This window comes from Phoenix dactylifera, unplaced genomic scaffold (genome assembly GCF_009389715.1).
Source record: "Phoenix dactylifera cultivar Barhee BC4 unplaced genomic scaffold, palm_55x_up_171113_PBpolish2nd_filt_p 000143F, whole genome shotgun sequence".
NCBI classification, from domain to species: Eukaryota; Viridiplantae; Streptophyta; class Magnoliopsida; order Arecales; family Arecaceae; genus Phoenix; species Phoenix dactylifera.
This window is the reverse complement of record NW_024067698.1, coordinates 423,967-437,578: the sequence shown is the minus strand read 5'-3', so window position 1 is coordinate 437,578 and position 13,612 is coordinate 423,967. Positions and strand designations below refer to the sequence as shown.

General features: G+C 46.9%; 1 protein-coding gene across 1 annotated transcript in view; it reads left to right on the top strand.

Annotated features, from left to right (window-relative positions):
• Positions 1–13,612, top strand: part of LOC103712013 (peroxisome biogenesis protein 5-like) — a 39,165-nt gene that overhangs the window by 5,197 nt on the left and 20,356 nt on the right. The window contains exons 4-5 of the mRNA XM_039116862.1: positions 2,910–3,103; positions 3,516–3,767. Coding sequence (XP_038972790.1) covers positions 2,910–3,103; positions 3,516–3,767 — 446 coding nt within the window. The remainder of the gene's footprint in view (positions 1–2,909; positions 3,104–3,515; positions 3,768–13,612) is intronic.

Here is a 13,612-nt window from a genome sequence, read left to right as displayed (position 1 = left end):
ATTAGTACCTATGGTGGTTGGGTGGACAAATTGTGACATTAGACACTCATTTCGGTAATCTGGATGGAGTGGTGGAAGATCTCTAACTTAGGGGAAACTTTCATGAAAACTAAAGAATTTAGTGAAGTTTTTAATTAATGAAAGTATTGTGGAGGGTGACTAAAGTTATGATACTGCTTGCTAATAAAGGGAAACATTCTGTAGGATTAAGAATAATAAAGGTGGGGCATCTTCTAGCTGTCAACGAGTTACTGTACTTTCTTGCTAATAAGGGCATTCTAGATCATATAATCCTTCTATTAGTAATATGTTGCCATAAACTTTCTTCTTTGGATTCTTTTAGCTCTCTTTTTTCACTCGCCATTTTTCCTTTAAATAATTTATTGCATTATTAAAAAGGATTATCACTAATCTTTAAAAAGTTTGTTGTACTTAAATTAAGATGGATACAGCAATATCTATATGAGTTCATTTTGATGGAAGATCTCTTCGAAATCTCAGCCCTTTCAATGTCATGGGTGTAACTGAATATCTTTTCCCTTGTTAATTGGTATGTGGTATTCCTATGCTTCTGCAGAATATCTTTCTTAAGGGCATAAGGAGTAGCAATCGAGAAATTACTTATTCGTACATTCATATGATTTGCAGAACATTTTTCTGCATTAAGTGGCCACAAGATTGGATCTTCTCTAAATGATAATCTAGATGAATGGGTGGATCTTTAATGGAATTAGATGTTTTGGGCAAGTTTTCCAATGTTGAAAAGGGTCCTTCGATTCAAGAAAGAGGCAGGTTGTAGTCAAAATCTTGTAGAAACTCAAGGATACCAGATCTTGTTATCAATTTAATCCCTAATTGTAGTAACAACTATGAACTTGAAAGATCTAGCTTTGAAACTTCTAAAGGAGTAAGGCCATGTTACATCTGACAAGAACACACTATTCCTTCTGGCCCACTTTAAAGTAAACTATCACACTAGTAACCTTTAAGCTGTCTGTCAAGGATTAATGTACCCTACCACTATCTATTGCATAATACATATTGTATTGGGTTACTGCATACATGGTGTAGAGGGGTGTATCTTTGCATCCTGAGCACCAATCCCTGCTGGCCTGTAGTCTGTGATGATGCATGCTGGATTGGCACAGATCAGCATCAGCTGATAGAAATCAACACAAGCCCATTTCTTTTTCCATTAGTCATGGTGTGTGGCCACAATTGTGCCAGTTTGTGATTTATGTGGGCTTGGCACCATGGTACTTAATCCTTGCTCTCCAGGAAGCTTTCTATTGGGAGGAATTGTCTGAATGAGATCAATTATTTTCTAAAAATGTCAAAATTTCATCACCTTTCCCAAAAGAAACCTACTTTTCTACTACTACCATGACAATAGAAAAGCCACTTACCTGACAATCCAAGGAATGCTTCCTCTGTCTATCCAAAGGAACATACTACTTGGGTCATGAAAGCACAACCACCTACCTAACAATTCGAAGTAAATGGACCTCCCCTTGAAGATGATTTCTCACAATTGCAATTTGCAATATTAAAAGTTGAAGAAAAAATAGCGAGACTAGTCAAGATTAAATAATATAGTGACATTGGTAATCTTGTTCTGCATCTAAAGAATTGTACTCCTGAACTTTGCTAAATTGTTAACTGAGCACTCCAAAATTGTATCCAAATATTTTTCTCATTAACTCATGATACCCTGTGGAATACCAATGTGCTTTATCAGAAATTTATTTACCTTGTAGCCCAAGAAAATTCTAGTTTAAAGGCATAATAGAATCAATCACCAAATTACTTCAATAAGGTACTTCATTGAAAATTTATTTTCTAGTGAACTAATGGTACTGGTAGGAATACCAATATATATATATATATATGAAAATGAGATTGAAGCCAGAGTCCAATCCCATGTGTTAAGAAACTGAATCAGGAGTACTACACAAGAGCTTGTTGGATATATTATTGTACTTTTTTTCAATGCATATACTTGTCATTGCACATTTTTCTATTGACTAGAGATTTTTTTAATCATTTAAGGATGATGTTGATATATCCATAACCATATCCATTTTTGTTTATGAATATAAACATGCACATCAAGTAGACAGCTAAAGTATATACATTTTTATTCTGCACATATATGGATACAGATCGAAATCAGTAATATCCATATATTCATATTTTATGTACAGGAAAAAATTGAATACAAGTAGTGTCACTGTTTTCTTCAATAACAAATATTGGATAGAGATTGGTTAATTGCTGCACTTGCTGTCCTATATCTGTTTCAGAAAAAATAAATGAGTTAAATATGTCAAATATGATAAAAACAGATCTATTGGGAAGTAATATACATAACTAATCTTCTAACTGGAAATAAATTCTACATATGTCGTCAGTATAAGGAAAAGCTATTTTGTGATATGTTGCATTTTGTATCGTTATATGTGTTCTAGTATCTGGATAATCTGTAATCCTATCTAATATATATATATATATATATATATATATATATATATATATATATATATATATATATATATATATATATATATATATATATATATATATATATATATATATGTATGTATGTATGTATGTATCTGTATCCAGAATTCCAGATCTTGGGGGAAAAAATCGCTACATATCTATATATGGACTGGATATACAAATACATATCCATATCCTACAATTGCCATATATTGGAGATGGATATTGTCAGATTATATCTGTTCTGTTTCAGCCACAATTTTCATCCTATCATGATGCAGGAAGTCTTGGTGTAAAGCTTCTAGAAGTATGATAAAACCTTATTGATTACATATTGGAAGAGAAGTGCAGAAGCATACTAGTTCTTTAAACATCAACATGATTTATATCACCTTTTCTCTTTGTAGGACCACCACAGAGAGTATTGTCCAGTTTCTTGCATTCCTTTGTGGACAGTGGTCGTGCAGGTATTCCATTCCGTCCAGCAGTGCTGCCAGTTCTTGGGTTGTCTGAAGGTGACAAACAATGCATACGTGATCGTAGCTGCATAATGGCTAGGCATATTTTTGTGGATAAAAGCGAAGAGTACATCAGCGCACAGGTTGGCTCGAGTCTCTTATTTGTTATGCATGATATTTATCAAAGTCATTGCTTTTAGTTTTGTGGGTTGCATTGAAAATTTCCAGGTTGGTTAAGTTGATCAGTCTGAAGTGTGTGCCCATATTTAATGCTCTTCAATATCTACTTCGTTATATGTTCATATTCCTAACTGAACCATGCCTTAGAATGTAATTAGTGGCAACAATAAGAAGTCCTTGTTTTTCTCTTACCAAAAAAAAGGCCACCTTTTTCCTCTTTGTGCTACCTCAAATTGTTTAGATGAAGTCAACTTTTTTATATTCATCTATTTCCTTTTTGCACTTCATTACTATGTTAATTGCTACAGTCCATCAAGTTCTGTGCCTTCTTTTTTTAATTTTTCTGATCTTATATTTAATCAATGCCTGTCTCAGGTAAATGCATTGCTGCACTCTCTGGATATCGATGGTGACCGTCAAATTAGAGGTCCCATGCATGATCCTTTTCCAGAGTTAGAAGAGCATTGGAATAAGTCTCAAAGTGCCTTGAAATCTGGGATGCCTAATTCTGCAGATAGATGGGTTACTGAATTTAATCAACAAAGGGAGCATGGTGACCCTGAGGCTTGGGCTTATTCTTTTGAAGAACTACATGGTGCTGATGGTTGGGCATCTGAATTTGAGAAGGTAGAGTCTTGCAGAGCTTATAATTTGAATCACATAATTGGATTGTTATGTACTGCCAAGGCCCTTAACAGAATGCCTTCTCTGATGTTACTGAAACATTTATGTATTAGTACATCCGGATTATTTATGATTTATGTACTGGTGTCCTGCAGATAATGGCATGGATATAGTTAGTTGGATTATTCCAACCATAAATAGCATGGTTTATGCTCCATCTGTTGGTAGATGCATCTATATAGACTTCTGAATAGTTTTAGGAGTCTTTTCTCTATCTTCTTTAGTTTCAAGATGGTCATATAGAATCAATTTGTAATTTAGTTTTATCTCCTGTTGATACTGGCCACTCGCGAAAAAAGGGAACAAACATATATACGGGTGTTTCTGCTGCTGAAATGAATTGAAATTATTTTCCGTTCTCTTTTGGAAATATTTCTTTTCTCTTAAAGATTGTCAAAAATCTGGCAAGAAGCTATACATACTGTTTGTGGTGATCCTCTGTGTAAATTGTGAGAATAAGAAGATGATACACAAAATGTAATTCGTGGAAAGAGACAATTTGCCTTGCCATACACTTTGATTCAGTAGAAGTTGTTAGACAAGAGAATGTACCTGATTATAGTTCTATAAGTTAGAAAGACAAGTTATCCCACTTGATTTGTTTGTTTACATTCTCCAGTACTCTACAGATCTAGTTGTGCATTTAGTGAGGGTCTGAGGATGGTGTTTCTATGTATATGTTAGGCAACATGGATGCATTTGTTCTGGTATTTATTTGAAATTCTGGTCAAAGATTCAACTCAAAGTTGCCGTGAATCAACTCTACCTGGACTCATCTGAATTATATAGGGTTAGAAATAGTACTCTAACTGGAACTTCACTGCCAAATTTATTGCTGATTATGTTTAAAGATATCTTACTTTTAAGTCACCTAAGTACAGGTGTTTTTTCTTGATATGGAATCTTTAATCTCCTCTTGCTCCCACCTGTCTAACCTCTCATTCTTTCATTTGTTCCTACCTCTGGTTGCTAACATGTCTATTTGGCTCCATAATTTCAGTGTGACTTTACTTCTTATCTAGATACAAGACAAATAAATCCTCCAAATAACAATCTTTTATCAACTTGTGGAGTTTGAGATTGCATTAAGCATAGGTTCTACCTTTTATTTGTTGTTGTCGGCAGCCCTTTCTAAGCTGGATACTAATTCCATCAACTACTTACCCATATAAAATTAGTTTTTTTTTTTTTTAAAGAATCACTAGATACCAGCTAGTTGTCATATAACTTAATCAAATAAATCCTTCTTATGTGAGAGCTACTAAAATTTTGAGGATTTGTGCTTCTGCCATCTGACGTCCAAAAGTTTTACGAACATAGCTGCTGTCCAATTAGCAGATGCTTGAGATTATAAACTGTTGAGTTGTTGTTTGGATAAGTGTAGGTTCACCAGAGCACACACCGATGCCATGCTGATACAATGTCAGTACACCTAGTTCTGGGATTGGTTCGGCGTACCGAGACTCAATACGCCTCCGGTATCGAGTTTTAGTTCAGTACCGGTATGGTGTGGTATACCTTGTACAGGAGCGGTATGCACCGGTATGGTGAACCTTGGATAAGATATAGTAATTGAAATTCTGTCCTTTAGAGGCATTCCCTGCTTAACAATAAAGGGATTTATGGGCTGTTTGGTTGTCAGGTTTTACTAAAACCAGTTCAAGAATATCCTAAAAAATGAGTTTTGGAACACGCTTGTTTGGTTGCTTGGCATAAAACTTGTTTTAGAAAAAAACTATAGGTCATAAACCTGAAGATTGAGTTTTTTGAGAAACAAATTTCCCTGTCTTTATAAAGACTACTCTACATTAATTCAGGTTCAATAATTATCTGTTTAACACTTGTTGCTGGAAATTGGACCCGGGGGCCGCCGCGAAGCCGGGGAAGGAGGGGCTCCGCCGCAGGGACGGTGGATGACTATGCGCCGGCTACTGGCGTTCTCCTGTAGGGCGGAGCTCCGCCGCAGGAGCGGTGGTCGATGGCGTGCCGGCAGGTGGCGTCCTCCTGGGGGGCGTAAGTCCTGCAAGAAAAACCGGTGGCCGGGCTCCCCGGCGCCGGCCCTCCGATGCTTAAGTCAGAGGGGGCAGATATGTGGAGAGAGCAGGGAAGAGAGTATGTGTAGAAGACAGAGAGAATATTTGGATCAGATCCAGAGGATCAGTTTTCTCAATTGTCTGTGTTGTTCACTTCTTTCCACCCGGTCTGGGAGGGTTCTCTCGGGCTTCGGTTTTTTTTCTCCTCCCCTCCCTTTTCCCCCTAGGTTTCCTTTTATAGGAGGATTTTTGTTACCTGGGAGGTGACAGGAGGTTTGTCCTGTTTTGTAATAATTGGGCACGATTTGGCCCATTAATGGCGTGGTGGAAAATAAGGCCGAATCAGACCGGAACCAGGGAGTTGTCACGGTCGATCGGACCTGTTGGGGTGGTTGAACCGCCGGCCGTGGTAGGCCTGGGGTCCGTGGATGGTAAGTGTATTTATTACCGAGTGAACCGGCGGTCAGGAAAAGCCATACGCTTTGGTGGTTCGGTGATCCGGAGATCGCCTTGAGCCGTGTTCATTAAATGACTGAGTGCATCGGAGACTCGAGGGGGTCTCATGCATTAATGGCAGGTCGTGCCGAATACCTGCGGAGATCTTATGCCTTGATGGCTTGGAGATAGCGGCAGGTTATAGTGGAGTTGTCAGGTCCCTCAGGCTTAGAGGGTTAGACGGAAGTTGAACATTTGGTCCAAGGCAATCGGCTCGGCAGGGGTGCCGAGCCGAGCTGGTCGCCCAATGGGGCGCCCTGTGGCGGGGTTGCTTCATAGTACTTCTGCTCGGCGCCCTTTGGGCGAGCGTCTTGCGCTCTTTGGTTGGTTTCCTGGTCGGCGCTCTTTAGGCAAGCGCTTTCTCTGGTCGGCGTTCTCTAGCCGGGCACCCTGCTGATCGGCACTCTTCGGTCGAGCGCCTTTCTGGCCGAGCATCCCTACTTGGTCATTTTGGTTGGGCGCCTCTTCTTGGCGCTCTCTCTGGTCGGTACTCTCTAGCCGAGCACCCTGCTGGTCGGCACTCTTCGGTCGAGCGCCTTTCCGGTCGGCACTCTTTGGCCGAGCGCCTTTCTGGCCGGCGCCCTTTGGCCGAGCGCCTCCGTGACGGCATGACTTGGGGTTTTTCCCCCAACACTACCCCCGACTTCCGAGTTCCAGTTAGCTACCAGCTGGAGCGTGGGAAGTAGCTTCAGTTGGGTCATTACGGATTCCGAAAATCCTAATTTATTGCACATTTTGAATTATCGAGCGCTTCGAGATGTCTTTAATAGGCGGCGTCTCTTCCTTCCCGAAAAGTCTCATTATTGGGACGCTTTTTGCGAAGCGTCCTCGCGTCGTGGGCTCATGATGGGGCCGCACGATCCGATGGGGCGCTTCGGCGTCCGAAGCGCTAGCCCTAATTAAATGCGTCGTTCTGTCTCTTGGACCGACACGCGTCGTCATCTAAACAGGATACAGCATTTTTTTTCGCTGATCCGGGCCGTTGGGGAGGTCTATTTAAACTCTCCCCTGGCCCTCTGTCCTCTTCCTATTGTTTTCTGCTTCCAGCTTTCTATTCTTCCAGTCTTCCTCAGACCGAAGTCCCTTCTTTCCGGCATCTTTCTCAGGTCCCCCCTCTTTTTTTTTGATTTCTTTTTCTCTTGCAATGGGTTCTCTTCCCAGTGAGGTCGAGTCCACCATGAGCGTCCTGGAGGTCGAAATGGCCGAAGAGTGGTTCTTCCCTCTTCACGAGTTCCGTTTGGAGCCCGCCAGGCGGAGGGACCGGATAACCGATCCTCCGGTAGGCCGGATCGGAGTGCATCTGGAATCGCTCTGGGCCGGCCTCCGATTTCCTCTTCACGGCTTCGTGAATGAGTTGCTAACGGTGTGCCAGTTGGTTCCGGCGCAACTCACTCCGAACGCCTGGAGGACGGTGGTCGGTTTTCTATCCCTGTGTTTACTGCAGGGGATTCCGACTTCTGTCAACGTCTTCCGGCGACTTTTTATTTTTAAGTCGAATCCGGGAGATGGAGAGTGGATGTACATCGCCCTTCGGGTGGGTCGGCCACTCTTTCATGGTGCCCCCTCATCCATTCATGGCTGGAAGGAGAAATTCTTCTTCCTTGGTTCTGCACAGTCCTGGGGGTTTGACCCCCGGTGGGGACCGGCTCAGCTCAAGTCCATCAACAAACCTCCCAGACTTTCTCCGCGTGAGCAGGGGATCTTCGACGCCATCCGCAGCCTCGGGGACGGCATCTTACTGAACGGCCTCATATGTGAGGACGCTTTGGTAAACGTGGGCTTGAGCTCGGCGCGTCCCCATGGTAAGTAATTTCAAGGTGTATTTATTTCCTTACTGTTCTAATGTTCTAATCCTTTTTGCCTCTGCAGATATCGCAAAGATGGTGACGAAAAGCGAAGTCCTCTACGCCCGCTTCCAAAAGAGGGCAGCCGAGCTCTCGGGCGAGCCCACCGAGCCGAGGAAGAAACAGAAGGTCTCGGCGACCTCAGCGCCCCCGGCGCCCCCGGCGGCAGCGGTGGCCGAGGCGGGTTCTTCTCGCCCCGCTCACTCCGAGGCGGGCCCTTCTCAGCCCGCGCGCCCCAAAGCTGGTCGGAGGGAGGGCGCGGATTCCGGGGGCTCGGGCTCCAGAGGAGCCTCGGTGGCGCCCCCATGCCCAGCGCCTTTAGCGCAGATTCCTGGTCGGCAGGACGCTTCAGTTGCCGACCAGGGGAGGAGTTCCGCGGGTCCCGTGCTTGCACGCCCCGCTATAGTTGTGCGGCGGTCAGATCGGCCGCTTGTGCGATCCCAGCCCCCTAGCTCCGAGCCAGAGAGTAGTCAGGGAGCCTCGGGGTCGGTTCCGCCTAGGCCAGCCGATGCTGGCCTTCCGGGCCCATCGGGCTCGGGGGAACGGGTGCCCCTTGCACCCACCTGGTCAGTATTCGAGGGTGATTCGGCCCTCGAAAACCCTCGAGTAGCGCGTGAGATCTTCCGGGTCGCGCTGCTCCCGGCCGACCGGGCCGCGATGCAGTCCATGAGCTACAATGCTTTCATGGACTTTACCCGCTGCAACGCCGTCCGGGTAAGTAAAATTCTCCACCTGTGTAATTTGTATAGATTTTCTACTAGTGGCGCCTTATGTTTTTCTTTTCGTCTCTTTTACAGCATTTGCACGAGACGGAGATGCTGATGCACCTAGTACAAGAGTACCAGGAGAAGGCCCGGAGGTGCCAGTGCGGGTATGACGAGGCCCAGACGAGGTACACGGCCGCCGAGGTGAAGTACCAAGCCTCCGAAGCGAAGTACCAGGCCTCTGAGGCCGAACGACAGGTGCTCCAAGAAAAGGTCGGAGCATCCGAGGGAAGAATTCGAGCTCTTACCACTGAGCTCGATGAGGGAAAGGGCGCGCATGCGTTGGCGAGGTCCGAGCTGCGCGCTGCTGAGGCTCGATTGGCCGAAGTCGAGCAGGCGCTGGCCTCCCGCGAGCAGGAGGTGGGGAATGCCCGCCTCCGACATTCGGAGCTCGAGCGGGAAATAAAAACCCTCGAGAAGAAGGCTACCTACCACGAGGCTCGGGAGCTCGAGGCTCGGGAGCAAGCTCAGAGCGCGGTGGCGCTCTTTCGCGAGTCGGAGGAGTTCCGCGACCTCCTGGAAGAGGAGGGCGTGAATGGGCTGATCCAGGGCTTCCGGGATTTCCGCAATCAATTGCGGCGGCTCCTCCCGGATTTTGACGTGAACTTGCTCCAACCGGGAGCAGGGGTCGAAAGGCCGGATGCGGAGGCGGATGCTCCGGAGGCCGAGGCGACCGAAGCCGCCCCCGAGGCTACTTCCATCGCTGCCGAGGCCGAGGAGGTCCTGACTGCTGAGCCCGTTGCTCCTGACACTGCCGAAGCCGAAGTGGTCGGGCTCGGGCCTTAGAGTGTAATTTTGTTTTGTTTTGTAAATTCGGGATGGCCTCCCGTACTTGTAAGGGCCGAACCCGAATTTTGTATTTAGCCTACGGGCCTTTTTGAAATGAATATACATTTTTTTTTTAGAAACTCGTCTATCGTAGTCCAAGTTTCTCTGCTCGAATCCGTTTTAGGTCCGAGGATATGGGCTCTAGGGCCTGAGCTTTACCTGCCACAGGGTTTGAATTTGAGTTTGGCTTGCCGAGCTCCATTGCTCGGTCCTTCAATCCAGTGGTATAGCAACGCTTGTGCTTATACCAAGGATTTGGGCTCGGAGAGTCTTTCCGAGCTCAGTCCAGAATTCGACCGAGCCCTAAGGCGGTCTCTAGGAAATTAAATTTTTGCGAAGTTAGTGAACTTCGATCCTCGCGTTGCCGGGGCGGACCAGATTCATTTCCAACGAATGGGTCGAATGCTTGTCAGCTCGTGACGGGAATTCACCGGACTTAGTATAATAATGTACTGGTGTCATGAGCATTCCTTCGCCGAGGCGATTGAAGACGCTCCTCTGCTCGGTGTCCGTTCTTTGAGGACATCGGCAAAGAAAAATCCAAGAACAGAATAGATAATGTAGAAACATTAAATAAATGGGTACCTTGTACCGTGTGCGTCCTTGCGCCTAGGCGACTGACGACGCTTCTCTGCTCGGACTCCATTCTTTGGGGACTTCGGCAGAGAAATCCAAAAATAGAATAAATATAGAGACATTAACGTTAAGTAAATGGGTACCTTGTACCGTGTGCGTCCTGGCGCCGAGGCGACTAAAGACGCTTCTCTGCTCGGACTCCATTCTTTGGGGACGTCGGCAGAGAAATCCAAAAATAGAATAGATATAGAGACATTAACGTTAAGTAAATGGGTACCTTGTACCGTGTGCGTCCTGGCGCCGAGGCGACTAAAGACGCTTCTCTGCTCAGACTCCATTCTTTGGGGACGTCGGCAGAGAAATCCAAAAATAGAATAGATATAGAGACATTAACGTTAAGTAAATGGGTACCTTGTACCGTGTGCGTCCTGGCGCCGAGGCGACTAAAGACGCTTCTCTGCTCAGACTCCATTCTTTGGGGACGTCGGCAGAGAAATCCAAAAATAGAATAGATATAGAGACATTAACATTAAGTAAATGGGTACCTTGTACTGTGTGCGTCCTGGCGCCGAGGCGACTAAAGACGCTTCTCTGCTCGGACTCCATTCTTTGGGGACGTCGGCAGAGAAATCCAAAAATAGAATAGATATAGAGACATTAACGTTAAGTAAATGGGTACCTTGTACCGTGTGCGTCCTGGCGCCGAGGCGACTAAAGACGCTTCTCTGCTCGGACTCCATTCTTTGGGGACGTCGGCAGAGAAATCCGGCGATGGAGAACGAGCCGAGCTCGTTGGCTGAAGCTGGTAGAGAACGAGCCGAGCTCGTTTGGCCAATAAAGACCACATCCCAACGTATCGGGGCATCCCGATGAACCGGGGCATCTCGACGTCTCGAGGCATCCCGGCCGAGGTCGGGGTGGGAGCACGAGCCGAGCTCGTCCGGTCAGAGAGGACCGCTACTCAATAGTCGATGGAGCACGAGCCGAGCTCGTCCGGTCAGAGAGGACCGCTACTCAGTAGATGGAGCACGAGCCGAGCTTTCCGGTCAGGGAGGACCGCTACTCAATAATCGATGGAGCACGAGCCGAGCTCGTCCGGTCAGAGAGGACCGCTACTCAATAGTCGATGGAGCACGAGCCGAGCTCGTCCGGTCAGAGAGGACCGCTACTCAATAATCGATGGAGCACGAGCCGAGCTCGTCCGGTCAGAGAGGACCGCTACTTAATAATCGATGGAGCACGAGCCGAGCTCGTCCGGTCAGAGAGGACCGCTACTCATATCTCGACGTCTCGAGCTTCCCGGTAACCGGGGCCTCCCGACGTCTCGGGGCATCCTGACCGTGGCCAGGGTAGAAGAACGAGCCGAGCTCGTTGGTTGATGGAGAGCGCACCACGAATCTCACGGACATCTTCAGGGAGTCCACGCAGGTACTCCATCATCCCGAGGCATCGGGGCATCCCAACCGTGGTCAAGGAAGAAGAATAAACCTGATGCCATGAGATAATCAGGAAAATTGGTGAGCTCGGAATAGGTTCGCAAACCATCAGTTTATTGTGAAATGAAATTCACAAAATGAAATTCAATGGTTGAATAATGGGGAATCCCTTAGGGTTCTACTGGTGGTACACGCGGAGATTTTCAGAACTCCAGCTCCGCGGAATGGGAGTCCCATCTAGAGACTCCAATTGATAAGTTCCGGGTCGGCGAATGCGCGTGACTCGGTATGGTCCTTCCCAATTCGGGGCCAGCTTCCCTTGCTCAGTTGGTCGGGAGGTTTCAGCTATTCTTAGGACAAGGTCCCCTGGTCTGAAAGATTTGACTTTGACCCTGGCGTTGTAGTACTGAGTTGTCTTTTGCTGGTACCTCGCCATACGCACTCGGGCGACCTCCCTTGTTTCCTCGAACAGGTCGAGGTTGCCTCTGAGCTGCGAAGAGTTGGAGCTGGCATCGTGGTGCTCGACTCTTGGAGAGGGGAGCCCAATCTCTAGTGGAATGACGGCCTCCGTCCCGTATGTTAGGTTGAAGGGAGTCTCGCCGGTGGGGACGCGGAACGTAGTCCGGTAAGCCCACAGGACACTGTATAGGTCTTCGACCCATTGTCCTTTGGATTTGTCGAGCCTGGTTTTGAGACCCTGCAAAATAGTACGATTTGTTACCTCGGTTTCTCCGTTTGTTTGAGGGTGCGCGACTGAGGTGAAGCGATGGTCAATGTCAAGCTCGGAGCAGAACTATCTGAAATGGATGTTGTCGAACTGGCGACCGTTGTCAGAGATAAGGATGCGGGGAAGCCCGAATCTGCAAATGATGGACTTCCAGACGAAATTCCGCAGCTTCTGCTCGGTGATCCGGGCGAGGGGCTCGGCTTCTACCCACTTTGTGAAGTAGTCGATGGAGACGACCAGGAACTTCCTTTGCCCGGTGGCCAGTGGAAATGGCCCTAGAATGTCAATTCCCCACTGGGCAAAGGGCCAAGGGGAGCTGATAGAAGTCAAAGGAGCCGAGGGCCGGCGCTGAACATTGGCGTTCCTTTGGCACCGGTCACATCTTTGGACGAAATCCATAGCATCCTTCTGGAGTGTCGGCCAATAATATCCTTGGCGCAGAATTTTATGGGCCAATGCTCGCCCTCCCAGATGGTTTCCACAAATCCCTTCGTGGACTTCGCGCAGGGCATAATTAGCTTCCGTTGGGCGAAGGCATCTGAGGAGGGGAGAGGTGAAGGATCTCCGATAGAGCTTTCCCTCGTATAGTATGTACCGGGTGGCGAGGCGCTTGATTCGGCGAGCCTCTCGTTCATCAGCGGGGAGAGTTTCGTCTTGCAGATAGCTGATGAGTTCATCCATCCAGCTTGGCTCGAGCTCGGTGCAGAGGGTCTGCTCGGGCTCGCCTGTGCTGGGCTTTTGGAGATATTCCAGTACTGCCTCTTTGGAAAGCTCGCTCATGCGAGAGGACGCCAGCTTTGATAGCTGGTCGGCCCTGAGATTCTCCGACCTGGCAATATGTTGAATGTGGAAAGAGTCTAAGGTCGAGGCGAGATCCCGTACCTTCTGGAGATACTTCTGCATGGTCGGGTCTCTGGCTTCAAAGTCGCCCACAATTTGGTTGACGACGAGCTGAGAATCACTGAAGGCCTTCAAGTCCTTCACTCCTAGCTCTTTGGCTAGCTTTAGCCCGGCGACGAGCGCTTCATACTCCGCCATGTTATTGGAAGCAGGAAACTCGAGGCGCAGGGCCTGCTCGGCGACCA